At 42.0% G+C, this 26392-nt stretch overlaps 1 protein-coding gene across 1 annotated transcript in view; it reads left to right on the plus strand.

Moving 5' to 3' along the window:
- The first annotated feature begins 4279 nt into the window (after positions 1–4279).
- Positions 4280–26392, plus strand: part of RAPGEF4 (Rap guanine nucleotide exchange factor 4) — a 209532-nt gene continuing 187419 nt past the window's right edge. Inside the window, exon 1 of the mRNA XM_081935427.1 lies at positions 4280–4630. Coding sequence (XP_081791553.1) covers positions 4566–4630 — 65 coding nt within the window. The 5' untranslated portion in view covers positions 4280–4565. The remainder of the gene's footprint in view (positions 4631–26392) is intronic.

Below are 26392 nucleotides of genomic sequence, written 5' to 3' on the forward strand. Positions count from 1 at the left end.
TGAATATGAAATTAATGAAAAGAGACACTAGTTATAAGGCACCATGTTAGGTAGAAATCAGGAGAGTGTGAGCTCTAATCCTGCTTTAGGCATGAAAGTTACCTGGCGGGCTTTCAGCACAGACACAAACATACATATGAAACTCAAAAAATTAGAATATCACGCAAAAGTTCATTTATTTCAGTAATGTAACTTAAAAGGTGAAACTAATATATGAGATAGACTCATTACATGGAAAGCAAGATAGTTCAAGCCGTGATTTGTCCTAATTGTGATCATTATGGCTTACAGCTCATGAAAACCCCAAATCTACAATCTCAGAAAATTAGAATATTGTGAAAGGGTGCAATATTCTAGGCTCAAGGTGTCCCACTCTAATCAGCTAATTAAGCCATAACACCTGCAAAGGGTTCCTGAGCCTTTAAATGGTCTCTCAGTTGGGTTCAGTAGGAATCACAATCATGGGAAAGACTGCTGACCTGACAGTTGTGCAGAAAACCATCATTGACACCCTCCATAAGGAGGGAAAGCCTCAAAAGGTAATTGCAAAAGAAGTTGGATGTTCCCAAAGTGCTGTATCAAAGCACATTAATAGAAAGTTATGTGGAAGGGAAAAGTGTGGAAGAAAAAGGTGCACAAGCAGCAGGGATGACCGCAGCCTAGAGAGGATTGTCAGGAAAAGGCCATTCAAAAGTATTGGGGACTTTCACAAGGAGTGGACTGAGGCTGGAGTCAGTGCATCAAGAGCCACCACACACAGACGGATCCTGGACATGGGCTTCAAATGTTGTATTCCTCTTGTCAAGCCGCTCCTGAACAACAAACAACGTCAAAAGCGTCTTACCTGGGCTAAAGAAAAACAGACCTGGTCTGTTGCTCAGTGGTCCAAAGTCCTCTTTTCTGATGAGAGCAACTTTTGCATCTCATTTGGAAACCAAGGACCCAGAGTATGGAGGAAGAATGGAGAGGCACACATTGCAAGATGCTTGAAGTCCAGTGTAAAGTTTCCACAGTCTGTGTTGATTTGGGGAGCCATGTCATCTGCTTGTGTTGGTCCACTGTGCTTCATTAAGTCCAAGGTCAACGCAACCGTCTACCAGGAGATTTTGGAGCACTTCATGCTTCCTTCCGCACACAAGCTTTATGGGGATGCTGACTTCATTTTCCAGCAGGACCTGGCATCTGCCCACACTGCCAAAAGCACCAAAACCTGGTTCAATGAGCATGGGATTACTGTGCTTGATTGGCCAGCAAACTCGCCTGACCTGAGAATATATGGGGCATTGCCAAGAGAAAGATGAGAGACATGAGACCGAACAATGCAGAAGAGCTGAAGGCAGCTATTGAAGCATCCTGGTCTTCCATAACACCTCAGCAGTGCCACAGGCTGATAGCTTCCATGCCACGCTGCATTGAGGCAGCAATTGCTTCAAAAGGGGCCAAAACCAAGACTGAGTACATATGCATGCTTATACTTTTCAGAGGTCCGACATTGTTCTATGTACAATCCTTGTTTTATTGATTGCATGTAATATTCTAATTTTCTGAGATTGTGGATTTGGGGTTTTCATGAGATGTAAGCCATTATCATCACCATTATGACAAAGCACGGCTTGAACTATCTTGCTTTGCATGTAATGAGTCTATCTCATATATTAGTTTCACCTTTTAAGCTGCATTACTAAAATAAATGAACTTTTGCACGATATTCTAATTTTTCAAGTTTCACCTGTACATATACTCCAATCCTATCAAGAGAAGTCCTGAATGGGGTCCCCCTGCTAGTGGTCTCTGTCTGATACAGAAAATATCAACAAATAATATGCCTATTACATATTATAGAAAGTTAACATCCACCCCTCTCCTAGAAGTATGAAGTATTCTAGGAAATATTAAAAAGGCAGAATATTATATTTCCCTGGATGAGAAATGGAGAAACATGTTTTTTGAGACAGGAAGCAGACTCTCTTCCTCAATAGCCCACAGCAGATGTCAGCACTTTAGAGATACAGAGCTGGCTAGGTCTATTCATAAGCAAATGCCCTCACCTACAAAGATAGGATTAGCCCTCAGCCATAATAGGAATTGCCCAAAGCCCCTCCATTACATCCCCCAGCAAGATTCAACCAAGCCTGGGACACAGACAGCCTACGAAGTTAGCTAAGACCCCCACCTCCTAGGAGTCTGACAGCCAATAGGACACTTGCCCTTGCCACAGGAACAGGAAGCTCTAGTTAAAAACTCAAGAGAGGGTATAAATAACACTCACTCTCCACTCCATGTGTTCAGCTGCTCAGGACCTAAAACCCATGTGGTCCTGTTCACCATTAAACCAGTGGTGAAATTACATTTTTTTTTCCTACCGGTTCTGTGGGCGTCGCTTGTTGGGCATGACAGGGGAAGGATACTGCAAAATCTCCATTGCCACCCCACTCCGGGGGAAGGATACTGCAAAACTTGACACCAAGCTGGCAGGAATAGCCAACACTCCAGAAGATAGGCTTAAGATACAGAAGGATCTTTACAAACTTGAACATTGGGCACTATCTAATAAAATGAAATTCAATGGTGGAAAGAGCAAGGTTCTACATTTAGGCAACAAAAACAGAATGCACAGGTACAGTATAGATGATACCTTGCTCAGTAGTAGTAACTGTGAAAGGGATCTTGGAGTCCTAGTGGACAACCATTTAAATATGAGCCAGCAGTGTGCAGCAGCTGCCAAAAAAGCCAACACAGTCCTAGGCTGCATCAACAGAGGGATAGAATCAAGGTCACGTGAAGTGTTAATACCACTTTATAATGCCTTGGTAAGGCCACACTTGGAATACTGCATTCAGTTCTGGTCGCCACGATGTAAAAAATATGTGGAGACTCTAGAAAGAGTGCAGAGAAGAGCAACAAAGATGATTAGGGGACTAGAGACTAAAACATATGAAGAACGGTTGCAGGAACTGGGCATGTTTAGCTTAAGAGAAAGAAGGACTAGGGGAGACATGATAGCAGTGTTCCAATATCTCAGGGGTTGCCACAAAGAAGAGGGAGTCAAACTATTCTCCAAGGCACCTGAGGGTAGAACAAGAAGCAATGGGTGGAAACTAATCAAGGAGAGAAGCAACTTAGAACTGAGGAGAAATTTCCTGACAGTTAGAACAATTAATCAGTGGAACAGCTTACCTCCAGAAGTTGTGAATGCCCCAACACTGGAAATCTTCAAGAAGATGTTGGATAGCCATTTGTCTGAAACGGTATAGGGTTTCCTGCCTAGGCAGGGGGTTGGACTAGAAGACCTCCAAGGTCCCTTCCAACTCTACTATTGTATTGTATTGTATTGTATAAAACACCCATTCTCTCCCCACTCTGGGGCCAGCCAGAGGTGGTATTTGCCGGTTCTCCGAACTACTCAAAATTTCTGCTACTGGTTTGTCAGAACCTGTCAGAACCTGCTGGATTTCACCCCTGCATTAAACCATCCTTCCAAGCAGCCTCCATGTTTCTAGTGTCTTTCTCCCGTAATATATTGTAATGCACAATGGACAAGTACATGCAGTTTTCTTGGCAAGGTTTTTCAGAGGTGATTTGTCCTTGCCTCCTTCCCAGGTTTGTAGGTGACTGGTCCAAGGTCACCAACCTTGGGTATGTGCCTAAAGCAGGACTCCCAGGCTCTCATTTTCTAGCATGGTGCCTTAAACACGCCAAACTGACTCCTCAGTCACAGGTAACCGGAGACTGGTTTTGCCACTGCTGGCAACCCCAGGCGAGACATGAAAAGCTGACTTGATAAAATTAGAAATCACTGCCTGGAAGTTACTCTGCAATAAACTGTGTGAGAGCAACATGCTCAGGTGGGACCTTTAGCATATCGAGCAGGTGCTCTGCCACCAGCCCTTAAAATGTAGACAGTAACTAAAGAGTTTTGTCACAAAAATTAAAAAGAAAATTCTAGCAGATTATATCCTCTCTTGGTTACATTTTTTTTTTTTTGCTATTAGTTGTGTGACTGCTGGTTTGTGTCCTTGCACATCCCAGCTGTGAAGAGGGCCAGAGGGGGGTAAAAGTCAAGACACCCACTCCTATTTCCCCTTCTGCAGAGGAGATAGGTCCCTCTGCCTGCATTATCGCCGCTGACTCCAGTGGGCTCGCGGCATCAGGGTTATATATAGCCAATCGTGGCCAAGGGAGGCTACGTGCTGCTCCAGGAGGATCCGGCACAGGAGCCCATAAAGCAAGCGAGAAGGGAAGGGACGGTGGGAGGGGTGGTGGTGGCCGAGATTGATGGGCTCGGAGGCTCTGCCTACCGCACTGCCACGGGACGGGCGGGAGGCCGCAGCAAGAGCCCGAAGCCAGCCTGGCAGAACAACCTACCCATCCTCTTTTAGGGCAGGCAGGCGGGAGTTCAGAAGAGGCGACGGCGGGCATCGCGGGGAGAGAAAGAGGCGGGCAGGGGAGGGAAGGAAGGAAGGAAGGAAGGAAAAAGGAAGGAAGGGAGAAGAGACCCACCACTCATTGCAACCGCGGCGGCAGCTAAACGGCATCGGTAGCCGTCCGGGGAAATCTGGGCAAATATGGTGGCTGTTCACACTTCTCATTCTTCCTCCTCCACCGAATGGATCGCTTGCTTGGATAAAAGGTACCGGCACCTCTACGGATGCAGCAGGATGGCGTGTGTATGTGTTGTGTGTGTGTGTGTGTGTGTGTGTGTGTGTGTGTGTGTGTAGGGGGGTAAGCTGGAGGGAGGGGCTGGCAGCATAGCAGCATGTGCTCGCATCCCCACTACACGCATACACACATCATCATAAAATGAAATCGCCACTACAATTATTTCATCTATCACGCGCCACGCATAATCTGGAAATTCGGAATCGATCTGTCTGGGGGGGGGGGGGTAGATAGATAGATAGATAGATAGATGATAGATAGATAGATAGATAGATAGATAGATAGATAGATAGATAGATAGATAGATAGATAGATAGATAGATATGGGGTGGAGCGCTCGGCGTGGGAGAAGACGGCGGCGAGGACAAGGGTTTTTTCTTCGGGTGACCGAGGAGAGTTGCTTTACTGCCCTCTCGAGCATAATAAAAACCCCACGGAAGTCTGGTGGCTATAAAAGAATGCACCTTTAAAGAGAATCGAAGGAGCCCTCCCTGGCTCTGCACAGGCCCGCCCTTTCCTGCTGCAGGTACCCTCCAGGGCTGCGGCGGGAAGGCCTCATGGTAAAAGAAACCGGCGGGTCATTTAAGAGCTCCCTAAAAGGTCCCAACGATAGGTAGACTTGCCCTCTGGGTATTAATGAGAGGAAGGTGAGGCCGGGGATTGAGCCCAGGAAAGTTAAATAAATACTAGGTTAAGGAAACTGGAATATTTCTCAAGGTTTTGGCCTTAATGTCCCTTATGCTGTTTCCTCAGGGATTTGAAGCACCTGGCAGCCTCATCCAGATGCTCTTATGAAGCCATAAAGTCGGCTTCTTGCATGTCATGTTGCGAGGTGGTGTTGGCATGGCCTGCATTATATTATATTCATAGGGAGTAAATGTGATAAACCTCTGTTGGAAGAAATGTCCTTCTGGGTTCGGCTCCAAGTGGGGAAAAAGACACTGGAGACATGGAGGCTGCTTGGAAAGATGGTTTTAATGGTGGACAGGACCATGTGGCTGGAGTCCTGAACAGAAAAGGTGATCACATGCTTCAATGTTGGTGGAGAAGAAGAGAAGGCAGGGCTGAGATGCTGAGTCCCTGGTTTTATGCCATCTCTGGCCTTTGATCTTGAGCTTGTCTTCTGATTGGTTGTCAGACTCCCATGGGGCCATGCAGGGGCAACTCTCTAGGCTGCGTTTTGAATCCAGGTTTGGTTGAGTTCTCAGATGCCATGTGGTGAGTTGGGTAAAGGGCCAATATTATCATGTCTTAATCTTATCCCCCTGGAGCTGAAGGGGAGAACTCTTTATTATGTAAAGGGACTGGCTTGGCCTTCTTAATGATCCATTGACAAAGTGGGTGGAGGCAGGAAGCTGTAGGGAGCTATTCTCTCTTTAATAAAACATGTTTCTTCCTTTTCATATCCAGAGAAATATTCTGCCTTTTCAATATTTCCTAGGATATTTCATTTTTCTGGGAGGGGGCTCCTTCACCTCGGTAACATTTTCAGATTTATGTTTAAAGGGCAGGAAAACAGAGTTAACCACAGAGCATCAGAAAAGATCAGACCAGGCTATACATTTGCTAGTTGGCACTAATTTAATGGGCAGTAGATCTCTCAAGATCTCAGGTACAGTTTTCTCCCATTATCCAGATCTTTGGCTTGAGGCTCTGGGGAAGCGTTGCTTTTTGGGGGGAAGTCTTACATGGAAAAAGACACTAACAGTTCATTTGTTTTGGAAATGCCCAGGTGGTGTGGATGACCTTTGAAATGTGGTTGACAGAATTGATGGATTGGAATCTTACTGTATAAGGAAGGCTACAGGCTCTTCACTGTATATTAGAAAGATGTACCATATGCGAATAGCCTGCTTTCCAATTCTCTTTTGAGTCAAGATCCTGTACCTGGCGTTTTACCAAATGCATGTACAAAGATGTGGCAGTCTAAAGAAACCTCCCCACATTGAGTGCCTGACATTGAATGTTATCTCTGCTAATTCCCAGATGGCATAATTATGGGAATTAGGATGTGTTTGGGGTGAAATCAATTTACCTTTGCTACCGGTTCGCAAATGTGGGAGCGCATGCGCTTTGCACGTACACGCCACCTCCATGCATGTTCAGGACCTTCCACGCATGCACAGAGTGTCAGAAATGGGCCGTGATGACACCTGGGTGGGTGGGCAGAGCCTCTCGCTGCCACTGCTACCGGTTCACCTGAACTGGATAGAACCAGTCGAATTTCACCCCTGGGTATATAGAAGGCATCAAGCTGGGGAGGGCTGGTATAAGCCAGGGGTGAAATTCAGCAGTTTTCTGACAGGTTCTGGAGAACTGGTAGCGGAAATTTTGAGTAGTTCAGAGAACCAGCAAATACCACCTCTGGCTAGCCCCAGAATGGTGTGGGAATGGGGATTTTGCAGTATCCTTCCCCTGCCACGCCCACCAAGCCACTCCCACAGAACAGGTAGTAATTTTTTTTTGAATTTTACCACTAGTATAGGCTAATATTTATTTATGAAATTAATAGCTATATCTAAAGAACAATGGTACCTTGGTTCTCAACTGCTTTGAAACTCATCAAATTTAGTATTGAGTGCATTTTGATGTGAACGTTTTGTCCCAGTATACTCATCCTTTAACCGAACTTGTTGGTATTGTCTGCCTTGTGACTTACTACATTAGTCCTTATGGGAAAAAATTGTTTAGTACTCATTATTTTTGGTAGTCATTGTACTTAATGATGAGTACTGAAGTACCACTGTAATATGGCAAAATAATCCCTATACTCTTCCCTAGCCTAAAGGCTGTTTAATAATATCTTTACAACCATGTATCATAATTGTAGTTGCCTTTGGATGCTGACAGTACATTCATGAATCAGTTTATAAACTTACTAATGAACAGTCTCCAAGTATGGGTGTTAGTCATTTTTGTTCATCAGCTGTTAGTCATTTTTGCTCCTGAATATTGAAAAGTAAAAAGAGTAGTAAAAAAGATATTTTTTAAAAAAACGAACAATTATTTTTTAAGTTGCAAATGAGATGAAGGACAGTTATGGATTCAGTTGGTCACCAGCAATCATCACTTGTTAGGCTTATTACATATATACTGTCATTGTTTTTTGTGGTTAATGTCAGCAAACATCCCTTAACTGCCCCCCCCCCCAACTTTGAATGTTGATAGTAGCATCCATAGGTAGAAATCCCAATGGCAAGGATGACCTTGCTTGATATTAGAAGCTAATAAAATCAGCTCTAGTTAGTACTTGGAATAGGCACTATCTGAGAATTCTCAGGCTATGATCTAAATGTGAAGTTGATATAAGCATACCACGAGAAGGCAGTGGAGAATGGCTTCTTTGATACTACCCAGAACATTACAAGACGCTTACATGGATTAATCCACAAGAGTCAAGTTTAACTAGAGGCCATCTTTTCAATGGAAGTGGCTTATAGGACAGCAGATAAGAGAGCAATAGTTCAATTTTGAAGGTGGGCTTCTAAATGGAACTAATGGTGCCAAATAAGCCCTCTTTATCATCATTAATCCTTCAATTTACTTAACGTGTAACATTTGTTACATCATGTCTTTTGCACGTATAAAGGTTTTCCTGAGAATATTCATTTGTATTATTTTTCTTCTTTTCACTTCCTTTTATGAGCCTATATGGTCATTGTTCAAACTTTAACACATTCACCCCGTGATATATATGCATACTATAGTTACCTATGCTTTGGGAAAGTTTGTTGGATTTAATACCTTGAGTCAATATCTTGACTCACTGGAGAAGAGCCCAATGCTGGGAAAGATGGAGGGAAAAAGAAGAAGGGGATGGCAAAGAATGAGATGGCTGGATGGAGTCACCGAAGCAGTAGGCGTGATCTTAAATGGACTCCAGAGGATGGTAGAGGACAGGAAGGCCTGGAGGAATGTTGTCCATGGGGTCACGATCAGTGGTGGGTTACTACTGGTTCAGCCCAGTAGGGTCACGATAGGTTGGACACGACTTTGCAACTAGCAAAAACAACAACAATACCTTGAATATTTGGTATTCCTCTTTTAGATTCAATTTTATTTTTATGTTTTCCAGTTGTGGCATGTTCCCATTGAAAGAGAAGAGAATGTAAAACTAATCTATTCCTGCGATTGCCATAATCCTTGCCAACCACAAACACTGTCCACCTGCATTTGGAGACTGATGTGTTCAATATGAGTACAGTAAAACTATGTGGCTTATGTATATAGGATATACAGGAGAAACTGGGCACTACAGATTTCTAATAAAAATGTGAGACATTCATATGGTTCATCCTATGAACATACATCAGAATAAAGTGGAAACTAGGAGGTAGAGTTTTGCAATGATAGAATGGGTCTGATTGTATGTGTCAAATAGCAGTTTGGAAAAAGCTTGCTATTGTAGAGCACGGTTACAGTAAGGGACAATGATCAGCTGAAAATTCTCAGTGATTTTCTGGTATTGTATCACTCCTTGTCCTTACTGAGGAGTGTTTTAGTTGGGAAACGTTTATCTTTATATCTAAAGAACATCTCATTTTTGGCCTTGCTGAAAGAAGTTCTTTTTGGAATCACCTTTTCCAAGAAACTCAATCAATACTAAATCACACGCTATTAAGTGTCAGGTGAGATCTTGGAGTTCAGCATGCTTTTTATAGCTGTTTTTCTTGTTATTGTCCGGGTTTGCTTTCTTATTTAAGCTGGTTTCAATGTTTGGCATTGTATTAATTTTGGGAAAAAAAATCATAATTGTGAGATTATATTATTATAGTTTATTCGCTTCCCTGGAAGTATTTTAGATTGAGATGTAGTGTTTAAATAAATGGTTTGCACATTACTCATTGAGAAATAAATGGGTGAATCCACAAATGGTAACTTGGGGACCTTGTATCTGAGGAACAATGTATATGATTATATTGTTGGTTCAACAATTCCCATTGCCAGTGAGGCAAATTAACAATAGCATGAATTAGTCTGGATCTAATTCTTAAAAACGAATAAATAAATGCGTATAATTCAAAGTGATGCCAGCTATGTTATCATTTCTCAACTCTCATTGGCTAGGTCCATGTAGCAGTTAACATTCAGTTGAGAGGATGACAAAACTGTTTTCCATTGGCTTTCTTTAGAATAAGATTTAAACCTCACGCATTGGCCTGCTGAGAAAAAGTCCTGGGATGTATATATGTCACAAGGGTGCTGCAGTATCTAGTTGAGAAAGGGTGGCTTAATGAAATAGGACAGGATGGGCGGGGCTGACGTCGCTACGACACAACATGCAATCTTGGAGCTCCAGGATTGCTGTCGATATCTCTGCTGCTGGACGGTTTTGGACCTAGACCGTCCCATAGAGATGGTGATAGAGAAGGGCATGTCCTGCTGATCTCAGAGACATCACAAAGTCCCTGATTGATCCAGGAGAAGCTCTTTTTTCCAGCGAAAGAGAAGCAGCCATTGAAGCTGCAGAAGGTTGGGACAGCCCCTGAACGGAAGAAAAGCAGGAGAGAGAGCGTGTCGAAATGATGAGATAAATTTAACTATTAGAGAAGAGAACACCCAAAAAGACTTAGAGTAAAATTAAAATTGAAGACAGAAGAGAGTAAGCAACGAATTAAGCCTGTATTAAACTTAGTGTGTTATCTTTTTTTAATTTTGCTTTTTTTTAAATGGATGGAACTTTTACAAATGCCTCTTTTTAAATTGGACTGGTTTCTTTTTCCCCTCTTCTTCTATTTTTCCTCTTTTTTCATATTTGTGGATTATGGTTTTCTTTCTTTTCTTTTTACAACGCTCGGCTGGATTGTTTGCTTTTAAGCACTCTTTTTTTCTTAAGTCTGGAATTTAAAGAGAGGGGTAGAGGCAGAGGAAAAAGAAGCAACACTGCCATCTAGAGACTGGAGGCTTGGAAACATTGTCCTTTTTTATATCTAATACTTCAAAGCTCCTGATTTTGTTTATTGAAAGGGATAGTGGGAAGAGTACAGATTGTTTATGCAGGTGCTCTTCTGGAGTACTATCAATAGCTGGACTGGAGTGAAGAGAAAACCTTGACTTGAAAGATTATAGTGAACTTGTTTGAAACTTAACAAAAAGCTTTGGATGTTTTAGTGGCAGTGTTTATAACCTGGAAGGATGGCGTAACGTGAAGAAGAAAAAGAATTAACATTGCAAATGATTATGTTTGAATTCAAAAAGTACAAATAAGTACAAAAACATTGAAAAGAGGATGGAGAACATAGGAAAAAAACAGAAAAAATAGAGGGAAGAGTTGAGAATATTTATAAAACAATGAAATTTGAGAATAGAGCTCAAAAAATTGAAGAAAAATATGAATAAAGTGATAAGAAAATTGTTGATATTGACAGCAAACCGAGTGTGGTTGGAAATGACAGGAGTGGAATGTTGAAAGGAGAGATTAACGAATTGGAACCCTATCTCAAACCTCAAAACATGGAAGAAGAAAAGGGAGAAAATTTGGCAGAAACAATGAGAGAAATTCTGGCAGAAGCATTGGTGATAACCAAAGGCAAGCGGATGGAAGGAACAGATGGAGGGCTTCGAGTCTACAAGATACATAAGGAACAGCAAGGTGCCAAGAGAAGTTCACCTAAGACTTATCAAGAAAATAATTAGAATACAAATACCACAAATGGCAAGAGTTATAGGACTGCACTACTACTGGAAGGATACAGGATGAAGAAATGAAATGTTAGAATAAAAATTAAGTTAAACTTAGTTAAATTTAGAGTATTAGGTACAAAATAAAGTAATAATAGTTATAGATAAATAAATGATTAATAATGATAATAATGCATATATATATACATTAGATTGATAATATGAAATTTTATATAAATTCTAAGTGAGGACTATGGAGAGGATGTTTAAAAGCTTTATTATAAAAGATAAATAATTCTATATAGAATAGAATATAAAGATGTGATACTATTGGATGATTTCAGGATAATGTAAATCCATAATATAAATTTATTTTAAATTTAGAAAATTTTACATAAAAAGGATGTAATAATTGCTATAGTCAAATGAATGTTTAATAACCATAACAATTGTATACATATATATTAGAATGATGATATGAGTCTTTATGTAAATTGCAAGTAAAGACTATTGTGAGAAACCACAAAAGTTTTGTAACCAATCAACGCACTGTAAGTAATTGGAGAAGGATTTTTATTTTGTGTGTTTTATGTCTGTATGTTTTAAGTTTGTCTAAAAATAAAAACGTTTTTTATAAAAAAAACAATAGCATGAATTAGTCTGGATCTAATTCTTAAAAATGAATAAATAAATGCGTATAATTCATAGTGATGCCAGCTATGTTATCATTTCTCAACTCTTATTGGCTAGGTGTCAGCGTTCCAAATATCATGCAGAATTAAATCAGAGTCCAAGGCAGAGCTATCCTTAAAGTTCCAATTTAATAAGACAGACATCTGTGGAAATCCCAAATCTAAACGCTTCCTGGGATTCCACCCAGTTGAAAGTTCATGATCTTATCCCCACCCCCATAAATCCATCACATGGTCCAATCTTCTTTGGCCATGTTGGCATCTCCACCCAGCTGGTTCCGGTCAGGTGCAGAGGTGTGGAGACAAAATATGATCTTGGGCTTCTAGAAAGGAATAACAACAACACATTCCACAATTCTACTCCTTTCTATTCCCCCTCCCAATTACTACACTAATGAAACAGCAGAGTGAAATAATAGAGGGTGTGACAGGCCAAAGATCCTAAAAAGGAATATAACTGCATGCCTGACACTAGGTCCATGTAGCAGTTAACATTCAGTTGAGAGGACGACAAAACTGTTTTCCATTGGCTTTCTTTAGAATAAGATTTAAACCTCACGCATTGGCCTGCTGGGAAAAAGTCCTGGGATGTATATATGTCACAAGGGTGCTGCAATATCTAGTTGAGAAAGGGTGGGTTAATGAAATGGGACAGGATAAACAGCAATATGGAAAAAATCCTCAATGAATTTTGCTGGTGTGGTTTGCATAATTGCTGTTATTTCTTATTTTACTCTTTCTATTGGAATTTCCATCATTTCAAAGACAATTGCCCAGCTTCTACTGCCCTTTATTTGTAAAGATTTAAATAATAGTGGTCCTCTTTCTCATTATTTAAACTTCATTTTGAAAATGAATCTTACGCCATTATGATATCAAGAAATTAATATAATGTGACTACCAGAAGTAAATATCACCATGGTCCATCTAGCATTAGGATACTTGAAAGTCTTCCCCCACACCTTTTAATTAATTTCGAATGTTGAATTTTAGCTACCCTTGTCTCTTATTTAAATGTTTATGTTCAGTTTTTATATGTTTACCTGCACACTGCCCAGAGATACCTCTGTGAAGGAGAAGGGTGGTTTCTAAATTGGATAAATAAATTCCCATGTTCCCATGGAATTCATCTCCCACTAAGCTTGCAGCTATGCATAGGAGATGATAAAAAGTAAAGAGAGGGATGAAAACATTAGTATTTCTTTCTAGCTTGTTGGGCCATTTCCAAAGTGGATCTATTGCTTCATTTGTCATGAAAGGGAATGTCGCATATGTCAATAACTATGTCCAATAATTATGACTGCAACCAAATTGAGAGCCCAAGGATTAGAATTTTATGCATGAAGTGTACATTATTTTTTACATAAGACGGAGCCCATGGTGTCTTACTTGACAGTTGTCCTTGACTGCAGGAGTCGATCGCAAAAAAACCATGTCATGTCACTGTCCTGATGTGTCAGGAGTGTTATGATCTTTGATGAGGTTTTGATGAATTATTTAAAAATGAAGGGTGGTTTTGAAGTCATCGTTCTTTTGCACTTTTTTTTCTGCTGTTCTTTTACAGCTTCAGCTGCGCTAATTATATGACTGTATATTTTAAAATATGAATATATGAATTCATAATAAAACAAAGCTATTGTGAAAGCAAAATGCTATACAAGTCATTCAAAGAAACTTTGTAATGGTTTCCATAGGAATTTTGATAAATACAACTGTCTCTTAGATTATGTTGTGTTGCATTCTAAAAGGAATGTGGGAATAGCCTTGCTGTATCACGTCAAGACTAAACTTAGTCTATGCCTTTCAAATGCTTATAAATTTTAGCTGTTGCTTCTGATATTTGAGAAAGAATGCGCCTGATTTGGAGATATCAGAAAGTCTCCAAGACTATAGCGCTCAGTAGACCTGTATGAATTTGCTCATTTTCCTTTGAAAGCCACCCAGGTTAATGACCACACCATGTCTTATATTACTGTATGCCAGAAATTAAGTAAGAGCTATGGCAGTGATGGCTAACTTTTTTGTCTTCGCATGCCAAAAGCGCGGGTGCGTAAGAGCGCGGGTGCCCCCAGACTGATAATGCAATCTGCACAACACCCCTGCCGCATACGCAAGAGCCCGGGTGCCTCCAGACTGATAATGCAATGCACACAACTCCCCCACCGCGTGCGCCCCACTCTCCTACATGCGTGTGCAACCCACACACACACATGCGCATGTACCCCAGCATCCCGTTTTGGGCCTAGAAAGCCTCTTGCATCTATCTTTATCCATATGGTTGTTAATCTCAAAAATCTCTAGAAAATTAGTGAATTTAATATTGTCCATTACTGATGCACTGGGCAGCTAATAGTGACAATATAAAATCGCACAGCATCCTCTATAATCTTCAATTACACACACACACCAAAAAGTAAAAAAAAAAGAGAGCCAGGAAATATAATATCTCCCAATGCTCAGGCATTGAGCCAGATTTGAGGGATTAATTGCATATTTTTTTGCAAGGAAGACAGTTAAAACAGTTCAGTAAGAAGTGTTGAAAGATAGCCATTAGAACCAGTGATTTCTCACGATGTAGTTCCCAGGGTCTGCTAAATATTTTTTGTTACCACAATCTCCTTGAGTTTTCCCCTGAGAAAGTCAATACAGGTTCATCTATCTGTTCTACCTATCTCCCCTGCAGTAGAGAGCAATGTAAAGAATTAATTTGGTTTCTGTTCACATTCTAGATCAGCGGCCCCCAATCTTTTGGGCACCAAGGACTGGTTCCATGGAGAAAAGTTTTCTGGGGACCAGAGAGGGCGTGGTGTCATGTGCGGTCTGCATCCTGTGGATGCGGCTTAGCTTGTTTGCGTGGACCAGTTTCTGGCATGCCGCAGACCAGTGGTGGGATTCATAATGTTTTACTACCAGTTCTGTGGGCGTGGCTTAGTGAGTGTGGCGTGACTTGGTGGGTGTGGCAGGGGAAGGATACTGTAAAATCTCCATTCCTTCCCCACTCCAGGGGAAGGTTACTGCAAAATCCCCATTTCCTCCCGATCAGCTGGGACTCAGGAAGCAGAGAATAGATGGGGGTGGGGCCAGTCAGAGGTGGTATTTACCGGTTCTCCAAACTACTCAAAATTTCCACTACCGGTTCTCCAGAACTGGTCAGAACCTGCTGAATACCACCTCTGCCGCAGACCGGTGCCAGTCCATGGGCTGGGGGTTGGGGATCCTGCTGTACTTCTTTGGGCATTCATTGTAATTTTTTATTGTCTAATAATAGCCCAACTATTTTCTAGCTGATTTTCTGCTACAAGTGCATTTAAAGGAGTCTTTTCCTTTCCCTTTCCTTTGTATTCCTTATCTCTTTCCATTTTTTTCTGCTGGAATTTGTGCTCTTTTTAGTTTTCCTATTAAGACAGGAGTTGCATTTTCTAAAAGAAGCTTCCTGAACCTTCTAAACTTTTTACAGCTTCCCAGATGCTACTAAAGATGTATTTTCTTACACTGTAGAATCCATTCCAATGGACTTTCGGTTAGCTTTATGAAACAATTTGGCTCTCTGGATTTTCCTTTCAAGGTCTTTTAACCAATTCCCTCATTTCACTATTTCCTCTTAATTTGTAATAGATTATTTCCACCTGCTACAATTAAATATAGAGTTGTATCTCCTCTGATACAGGAGCAAGGGTGGCAAGGCACACTTGTTTACAATATCTAGAATTTTGTTTGTTTGTTGTAGCCTGAGCATGAATGTACTCATGAATATGAATATGAGGGCAATTAATTCATTATCACTTCTTTAGCATGCTTCCTTGATTTCTTTCGCCATCTCAAGATCATCTTCAAGTTTTTGATAGGGAGAGAAAGCATATGCCTAAACCTGATCTACATTTTTAATAAGAAATAATCATATCCCATTATTTCTCCTCTTTTCATAAGTTACTGTTACATTCCCTATTTATGTTTCATTTGCAATCAAGCTCATAATTTCTCCCACCTTGGTTCAGAAGCTTCTAATACTGGGGTAGCCGTACCTATACTGTGTGCCATGAAATGAACCGTTTACATGCGTTTCGTTTCCAGTTTCACCTCCTGATTATCTCTATGAAATGCTGCTTTTCCAAAGTTGGCCTTATCCCATATAATTATTTTTGGAACATCAGTTTTCTGCAGAATGGGATGCTGTCCAGCACCTGTTGGCTTTCCCCCTGGAGTTAATGCAAAGGCTTCTTGGTACTTTTTGATATTTTATGCCAGCAGTCAGACTCCTTTTAAAATTCTGAATATAGTCCAGACAATAAGTCTTATTCAATTATTTAAAAATTGGGCAATCGTATAATGGATTATCTTCCCTTTAGTAGCAATAGCAATAGCACTTAGACTTATATACCATTTTACAGTGCTTTACAGCCCTCTAAGCGGTTTACCGAGTCAGTCTATTGCCCCCAACAATCTGGGTCCTCATTTTACCCGCATTGGAAGGATGGAAGGCTGAGTCAACCTTGAGCCTGGTGAGATTTGAACTGCCAAATTACACAGAGCTGGCAGTCAGCAGAAGTAACCTGCAATACTTCATTCTAACTACTGTGCCACCACGGCTCTAGTAGCTATAATACAATACAGTACTACCAGTAGCAGTGACGTGCAGTCAGGTGAGGCAAGTGAGGCACAGCCTCACCACTCTCATCATGAAAAAAAAAAAGTAAAAGGAAAAAGCTGAGCTAGTTGCTGTCTCACTGTGGATGACTCTGCTTAACCTCACTGGTGCTCTCCCTCCCCAAGTGTAGTGACTTCCTCCCCAGGCCCCCATTCATTTCTTTCTCTCACACACACAGCTGGATAAAACTATATAAAAATCTAGCCCAGCTTCACTGATTACAAGTTTGAAAAGGCAACATGGCTCCACCTGCAATCAAACTACACTTGGGGAGGGAGAGCACAAGTGAGCACTGAGGAGACCACAGGAGGAGGCAGGAAGCCAGGCAAAGAGCCATGCTGTAGTACACACACTTCCCCCCAGCCTCTTTCAGCCTGCCAGCAGGAGGTGGTGGGTGGGCTTTATTGTGTTCCAGGCATTTCCCACCCAGACAGCAGGCTGCATTTGCAATGGTGGAGGTGTTTGGGAAAGGCAGCAGGGGAATGGGGGGGGGGATGGCAGAGGAGCTGCTTTCAAACCACTGGAAAAGATATCCAGTCCAACTTTTGTGTGTGTGGGGGGGTTGTTTGAGAGTGAGTGAGAGAGGGAAGGGGTAGGAGAGATAGTCCAATCCAACTTCTCTCTGTGTGTGTGTGTGTGTGTGTGTGTGTGTTTGAGAGAGGGGGAGGAAGGGAGAGAGGGGGAGGAAGGGAGAGAGGGAGGAAGGAGGGGAAGGAGAAGAAAAAGAAAAAGAAAGAAGGAGCAAAGGAGAAAAACAAATGCTGTCACTTTAAATTGGAACTGAGCATGCCTGGCTGTGGAATTCTGGGAGCTGAAGTCCACAAGTCTAAAAATATTTGAAACCCAGCACTGTGTCAGTGCCTCACCAGTCATAAACCTCACCGCACGTCACTGACCAGTAGGTATGTTTAAACATCTTAAACCCTATTGATTCCAGTGAGTTTATGTATATTTAATATTGATTTGAATTATAGTGTTTAATAACTGCTAGATCAAGGGTCCTCAACCCTCAGGCCAGGGACCAGTTCTGGTCTGTGGCCTGTTAGGAACCCGACCATACAGCTGGAAGTAAGTAGCAGGCAAGTGAGTAAAACCGAAACATCCCTCCTCCCCCGTTTTGTGGAATTTTCTTCCACGAAAGTGGTCTGTGGTGACAAAATGTTGGGGACCTTGTTATGCTAGATAACAAGAGTATCTAATTTTTAGTGAACTCAAAAATTTAGCCCAGGAATAATTTCATTTGTTAATTTCATGTTGTTCCTATATGCAAGAGGAGATATTGTGTCCTGCTTTCCCTCAGCAGTTTCAAGGTTGGAAGTGGAGAAAATAAAATATATTACTCCTAAAATAGTTCTGGGATTCAGATGTGCCAGGTGGACCCTAACAGCCCAGCAAAATTGAGAAGGAAATCTCCTTTATCTTCCTAATAGAAAAAAAAGCCTGTCTTTTGTTCTGGAAATGGGCTGCTAAGTTTCCCTCAGTGGGTATGTGCAGCTTGGTGCTAAAAAGGGAAAATTGAGATAGTTTGTCTGGAACTAAGAAGGAAGCTCTCTGCTTGTTTTATATGCTGAATTGTTGAGGACTTTGAGGTTAAGAACCTACGGTACATTGTGTTTGGGAGGGATGGATTCAGGAGTGAAATGTTACCGGTTCGGACCAGTTCGCCTGAACTGGTAATAAAAATGCTACCGGTTCACCCGAACCAGTAGTAAAAAAAATGCTACTGGTTTGCGTGAACCAGTATTTCCAATGATCAGCTGTGACATGCGATTTATATTAGCTAGAAAGCAGGGCTTCCTGCTTTCTAGCTAATCTAAATCGTGTGGCACAATGGATTCCCCCACCCTCAAGGTTCACTTAGCTTTGCAAGCGCACTCGGTAGCAGGCTCCACCCACCCGCCCAGACGTCATCACCTCCATTTTTGACGTTCTGCGCGTGCGGGGAAGGTCCGGCGCATGCTCTCATTGCTACCGAACCGGTAGCAAAGGTAAATTGATTTCACCCCTGGATGGATTAATTTATACACTTGGACATATAATGCAGATTGGGCAACAATCCTCATTATCCTTTCTCATTTCCAAGAGCAAAGGGAGAACTAAAACTACTCTTGGCAATGAGCTGCTTTCCATGAAAAGTGTTGCTAGCAGGATAAAAGTAGATTTTCTCTCAAGCAGTGTTTCCCCATCTGAGACCTCTAATCATAATGCAATGTAGAGTCGTTTTTTAAATATAAACCATGATTTCAGAAAAGTACTCAGTGATTCATCTGGATTCATACATAATCTGGTTTGAGATATGTTAACAAATGGACTTACCTTTTTTGTTAGGTGGAGTCCCTTTATTTCAGGGGTGTCCAAACTTGGGAACTTTAAGACTTGTGGACTTCAACTCCCAGAATTCCCCAGCCAGCATGGCTGGCTGGGGAATTCTGGGAGTTGAAGTCCACAAGTCTTAAAGTTCCCAAGTTTGGACACCCCTGCTTTATTTGATCTAACTATTGAATTTGTTTTTTTCCCCTCTGTCTTGCCTTTGCAATATGGTTTTATTTTTACATTTTTTTTCAATGTTATAGATCCCTCTCCCCCCCCCCCAAGCTATATTATTGTGGCTTATTTGAATCGGAATTTGCACTTACGTTCTAGCACCATGATGGCGAATCTATGGCACGGGTGCCAGAGGTGGCACACAGAGCCCTCTTTGCTGGCATGAGTGCTGTTGCCTCAGGTCAGATCTCCGTGGCGTTTCTTTTGTGAGCTTCTGTTTCCCCAAACGGCGAAACAGAAGCTCATGAAAGAAAAGGATCTTACCTCTTGCTGCGCTGCCGGTGTTGGGATGCCTTATCTCCCACCGGCCAGCTGGTCTTGGGGTCTCTGCTGTGCATGCATGCATGTCTGTGCATGCACATGTCTACATTTGCATGTTCATGTGTGTCCATGCATGTGCATGTCCGCATATTCGTGTGTGTGCACCTTTCAGTTTGGGTATGCGCGGGCACAGTTTGGGCACTCAGTGTCTAAAAGGTTAGCCATCACTGCTCTAGCCTGTGAATCTTAAATTGCCTGCTTTCATTTCTTGAATTCATCCACGTTTCATTTTTGTGTTCTCATTGGGCGAGATTTCCATTATATGAAAGAAGAGACATGTTCTCTAACAGGTGGCTTCCTTGGTTGTGCTTTTGTATTAGGAGACTGATAGAACTATTGGATAATATGCATGAATATTGATAAATGAAAAGTCACATGTCTGTGCTTATGATGCAAGAAAGAATTGATTTTTTAAAATCTATGCTGTGGCAGAGCGCATTCTCAGAATATAACACTGTATAGTATTACAACTAGATTGTTATAATTATCTGCACAAGGGTAAAGATAATATTCTGTTGAATTCAGTTTATTGCGGTCATGCACCAGTACAAGCAGAGTGCTTGCTGAATGAATAAATGAATGAATATACATACGTAAATTTATGTATGAATTCATCCTATATTAAAGTATAATGTAAAGACTAAAATTATATTAAATATGATAACACTTAAAATTACAGGAAAATAATATCTAAAATTTAAACAAGTTATAGTTACATAGAATGCATTCAAAATATGAGTTGGTGAAATGATGAAACCTGCATTTCTGGTCTTTGAAGAAATAATTAAGTGTATTAGTCATTAGCTGTTAAATAAGCATTATAGCTTCTAGCTGTTCCTTTTACAGTTAATTCAAGAGTTGCAATTCAAAAACAATTAAGCAAAAAGAGCTTCATGGGTTAATATCAGGCCCAAGTCTAGAGATGACACAGCCAAGTTGAATTGAGTTCAATCCTTTAATTGCTTATACCTAACTAAAAGAATTTTGCAAAACTAAAGCTATAATCTTCTAACCTACAAGATATATCCTGAGAGGTTCTAGGAAGTGGATACTCTAAATCTCTTCTCCTCTCCCCTATCCAGCTTGGGTTGCGCAGTCCCTTATTCTGGGCCTGTCTTTGGGAAAGCTCTATGTTGCCAAAACTCTTTCCACTGCTCTTCCAGGTGCACATTCCATCACAGTTAAGTCCATTAAAGAATCAGGTACATGAATCCTTGGGTTACAAATATACCAAGCCTAACAATTACATTTGTAATCTAAGAATTCGTTAACTGGATCACGTTAAATCAGTGGTTTCCAAAGTGGGCGGTACCGCTCTTGGGGGGTGGTGAGATGTCTTAGGGGGCGGTAAGAGGCAAGGGGGCAGCAGGGGGGGCGGTAAGAGGCAAGGGGGGCGGCAGGGGGGCGCTAAGAGGGCGAGGAAAAAATATCATGTTGGCTGCAGAGGGCGTCACCACCCTCTCCTCCAATCACCGGCTTCCTCCCAGAAGAGGGGCGCGCGCTGCTTCAATCGCCCGCCCCCCTCCCAAGTTGGCACGTGCAAAGTAAACACCGCGCAGGAGAGGAGAGCCAGCCTGGAGTCAGCAATCAGTTCTAGGTCCACAAGGCAGAAAGTAGCTGAGAGAAGTGGTGTGGGGGTTGGGAGAAGGCATGGGACGGGCTCCCAGCAGCGGCTGCTTGGATTTTCCATTTACGAGAGAGGGAGAGGGAGAGCACGAGCATGTGTACGAGAGGGACTGCAGAGGTTCTCCTCGAGTCTAGGGCTTCGAGTCATTCGATGGGAAATTTGCCTCTTGGAAGGAATGACCCAGCTTGGCTCCCGCTTCATCTCTCCTGCCTCTTTGCTTCTCCGTTCGGTCGTTGGGCGGCAGATCGAAAGCAGGAGCCAAGCCGAGTCATTCTTTCCAAGAGGCAAGTTTCCCATCGAATGAATCGCTGCCCTAGACTCAGGAAGACCCTCTGCAGTCCCTCTCGTCTGGCCGGGATGCCAGCGAGAGTGTTGGGCTGAAGGAAGGAGGGATACACACGCTTACTCTCTCTCTCTCTCTCTCTCTCTCTTTCTCTCGCATTAAAAGAGAGAGAGAAAGAGAGAGTTAGTTAGTTGGTGGGCAGACTTAGCACTTTGTTAAGTTTGTTTCTCTCTGTGTTGTGTATATATACATGTCTCCATGGATGCAATTGTGCAAGCATTTTTTTTCCTCTTTAAAAGAATTTTTGGATTTCTCTTCACCAAACCTTTAAGACTGAAAGAATTAGAGTTGAAATATAAAGAGATTGTCAAACGCCATACTGTTAGATTGATAGGCAATTATGGACTATCTTGATTATATCCTCCTTAGAAAGAATATGCTACTGTATGGTTGAGAAAAAGATCAAACTTCATTCCATGGAAACCCAACAAAGTTCATAGGGAGGGTTTCTTTTTACGATGGGCTTCTTGGGTCAACAGTAAATATCAGTAATCAAAAATGTAGATAGAAAATTAAGCAGACAATAGGCAATTACAAAAAGGGAAGCCAACTTTCGGAATTCTGTTTCTTTGCACTTAGTGACTTATAAATAGACTAATGTTCTGAAAACCTGACCTAAATTACTATATATTTTAAATAGCTATAAAGCTATACTGAAAAAGTTGTTCTCAAGGTATTGCGATAAATTCAATAAAAAGAAGGGAATTCTTGATGAACTTAAGGAGAAATGAGAGTATTGCATAGTAAATGGACAAATAAAATTACCAATCAAAGAGAATATTTGCACCTCAGGGTTGAAATGAGATGTTCTCTCTTACTCTTTCCTCTTCCTCTCTTCTCTCTCTGTCTCATCCTCTTTCTCTTTGTCTCTCTTCTCTTTCTCCTTCTTTTCCATTCTTCCTTCACTTTCTCTCCTCCCTTCTCTCTCCTCTTGTCTCTTTCTGTCTCTCTCATCCTCTTTCTCTTTGTCTCTCCTCTTTCTCTCTCCTTTTCCATTCTTCTGTCACTTTCTCTCTCCTTCTCCCTTCTCTCTCCTCTTTGTCTCTTTCTGTCTCTCTTCCCTCTTTTTTCTTTCTCTCTTCCTCTCTCCCACTCTTTTATCACTTTCTCTCTACTGCCCAACCTGTCCCCATACTTATCTTCGACTGATCATGTTTGCAATAATTTACCTTTTCTAAATAGGCGCAGTTTCCTTACCGGATCCCTCGCTCACTCAAACACACACACACACACACACACACACACACACACACACACACACACCCTGCTATCACTGGATCATGTTCAGCAATTTTGTTGAATTAACATTAACTAAAAAGGTTTTTAAATTGGATTTTGAATAAATGTGCAATTGTTACAGTTTTGAATTTTACTGTTACTATCTTTCTTCCGTCGTGCAAACCACCCAGTCACATGACCCCCCCAGCCATGCCCACCAAGCCACGCCCACAGAACCGGTAGTAAAAAATTGAATTCCACCACTGGGTGGGGGGCACTGAAGATCAGTTTGTAGCACCAAGGGGGCAGTGGACTGAAAAAGTTTGGGAACCACTGCGTTAAATGAATGTGATCCCTCCCTGCTTTACCTAATGCATTCGCTAATCAAACGTGCAGGTCGTTAAATGCACATGGGGTATCTCAGAGTGGGGAAAACCAGTGGTGGGATTCAATTTTTTTGACTACAGGTTCTGTAGGCGTGGCTTGGTGGGCGTGGCTTGGAGGGCATGGCAGGGGAAGGATACTATAAAATCTCTATTCCCTCCATACTCCAGGGAAATGTTACTGTAAAATCTCCATTCCCTCCTGATCAGCTGGGACTCAGGAGGCAGAAAATAGATGGGGGCAGGGCCAGTCAGAGGTGATATTTACCAGTTTTCTAAACTACTCAAAATTTCTGCTATCGGTTCTCCAGAACTGGTCAGAACCTGCTGAATACTATCTCTGGGGAAAACCATGGGGGAACATAGTGTTTCTAACCACCTAAGGCTTCTCCTGACCCACTGAGGTATCCCATGCTTCCCCCTCCTCCATCCTGTTCCACCGAGTCTCCACGGGCACTGTGGAGACTCATTTACCTTTTGAAGATCTCAATGATTAAGCTAGCTGTCTCCTCTCCAGCCTCTCTGCCACAGTTTCTTTGCCTGTTTCTGGTGTTCCAAAAGCAGAGCGGTGAGATAGAGGCGGAGCGGGATGAGCTGACTCACCGAGACTACCTAACCCAGGCACCCGATTTGTTTTTGGAGCGCTGGGCAGCCTCGGTGAGTCTCAACGAGCGTGAAATACTGCTTCCAAAGGAGAATGGAGGCCTGCAAAGGAATGGAGGCTTGAAGCAATGCAAGATCACCCCCCCCCCAATTCTTCTGTCCCTTTACAGAAACATTTGGGGATGCAATCTCACTCTCCTTCAGACCTCTGTCCCTTTGAAAACCTTTTGGCATGGAGGACAGAGGTCTGAAGGAGAGTGAGATTGCATCCCCAAATGTTTCTGTAAAGGGACAGAAGAATTGGGGGGGGGGGTGATCTTGCATTGCTTCAAGCCTCCATTCCTTTGCAAAAGTTTGAAAGCCTTCAGGAGTGTGATCTAATGCTAGACGGAACCCAAAATTTCTGCTACTGGTTCACTAGAACCCCCTGTTCTTATAACTATCACAGCATCCCCATGGTTACAATTCTTGATCAAAATTCAGATGCTTGCCAACTGATTCTTATTAATGATGGTTACCTTTTGTGACCTTTTAACGAGCAAAGTCAATCGGGAAGCCAGTTTCACTTTTAACAACTGTGGCAAGAAAGATCGCAAAATGGCGGCAAAGTTCACTTAACGGTTGTCTTGCTTAGCAACATAAATTTTGAGCTCAGTTGTGGTGGTAAGTTGAGGACTACCTGTACAGGGGTTACCTATTACAGTGGTCTGTAATGTTTTAAGGGTGCAGATGAACATCAATCTCAGGTCATACTCCAGATGTAAAGTATCTTAAAAAGGTTAATATTATTTAAAAATGAGCCTTAATAAATATTTTTTGTTGTTAGTATGTTGAAATTCTTCTAATTGCTGCGCAGGAGTTTTGGCAAATACAATTTGGCATGGGTAAAAAATATATGCCGTAATTCTCTTTCCTACCCTTTCAATAAAAGTTGCATCTGATCTATCCAGATGAAAACCAGAGGTGCTATTCAGCAGGTTCTGACCACTTCTGGAGAACTAGTAGAGGAAGTTTTGAGTAGTTTGGAGAACCGGTAAATATCACCTCTGACTGGCCCCGCCCCCATCTATTCCCTGCTTCCTGAGTTCCAGCTGATCGGGAGGAAATGAGGATTTTGCAGTATCCTTCCCCTGGAGTGGGGTGGGAATAGAGATTTACAGCATCCTTCCCCTGCCCCCCCCACCAAGCCACTCCCATCAAGCCACGTCCACAGAACCTGTAGTAAAAATTTTTGAATCCCACTACTGCTACCGTGTCATTTTACTACACTGTAACAACAATCTAAAGGCAGTTCCAGCAGAAAAGTGACATCATAAACATTATTAAATCAGTGTGTATAATGAATGGAATCAGCCCTGGTTATAGAATAAGCAGCATAAATTAGTAAAATTAATAAGATCAGAATCTCTACTAATTAAAAACAGGAGCAAATATAGTGGCATGGAAAAACATTAAAGGATTGTCACTTGGACATTTCAAGAATGGCATCCAGAACTCCACAACAGGAAAGCCCCTATTTTTGGCCTAATGTTTTAAGCTTCATCTTTGCAAATGGAAGCATCTGCAAATGACTGTAATGGTAAAGCCCAATCAGGAGGGAACAGATGGTCTTTATGAGAGGCACAGTTTAATGATAAACTCCAAATAAAAAGTCTTGGATTTAATCCCACCTTCTACACTTAGAATGGCACGTGGAGCCATTTCTTAGGGCACGCCAGGCGTTGCCCTGTCAGTTCCAGCGCGCATGTGCGCACTGGTCAGCTGATTTCGGCCTTCGTTTTTGGCTGTTTTTTGCCCTTTGGAGGCTTCCCAGAAGCCTCTGGAGGGCAAAAAAACAACCCAATGTGCAAACCGGAAGTTCAGAAATAGACTTCTGGTTTGCGCGTTGGGCCATTGTTTCCCCTCCGGAGGCTTTAGGAAGCTTCCCTGAAGCCTCCGGAGGGGGAAAAATGGCCATATGCGCAGACCAGAAGTTTGTTCCCGAACATCTGGTTTGCGCGTTGGGTTGTTTTTTGCCCTTGGGGGGATCGTGCAGGGGCGCAGGGGGCATGTGCGGGGAGGCACATGCATGCACGACCTCCTGCGCTCCCCCTGCTTTTGGCATCCGATGGCAAAATGGTTAGCCATCACTGCAATAGAACATTGCTTGTCATTATGGACAACAACCATTCAGACGAGCCAGTGGTTTATCATCATACATGGAGCCTGAAGTGAGTTTCTAGTTACTAGAAGAGGAGTTTTAATGCAACAAATGCATCTTTTCTTATTCCCTGTTAGCAGAATCAAAGTGATATAAGCAAATCAGTAGTTATATGCCATTTTGCTGTATTTACAGAAGAGATTTCTACATCGCAAAAGTCACTATAAGGCAGTCTTCAGGGGTCCCTATTGTGCATTGTTTAAGAAGGGGATACTGTAGAAAAAGAGAAACATTTATACATTTTAGTATAGGGAAATAATTCCCTGAAAAACAGTTCTTTTCAAGCTTATCGTCTAATATAGTGTAAGGTCTCAGAAGTTTCCCTGAGCCACTGAGATGCCGAAGAGTGACTTGAGACGAGGCTTGCAAAAATGTAGATTTTATTTTTTGGCCAAAAACAAAATATTGGATGAAACTACAGTATATCCATAACATACACATACAATGCATGTAAGGAATAGCCACAAATCCCTAGTGCAGGTCTCCTGCATGAGCAGGGGGTTGGACTAGATGACCTCCAAGGTCCCTTCCAACTC

Source organism: Natrix helvetica (genome assembly GCF_964273705.1).
Source record: "Natrix helvetica genome assembly, chromosome: 1".
Classification (NCBI taxonomy): domain Eukaryota; kingdom Metazoa; phylum Chordata; class Lepidosauria; order Squamata; family Natricidae; genus Natrix; species Natrix helvetica.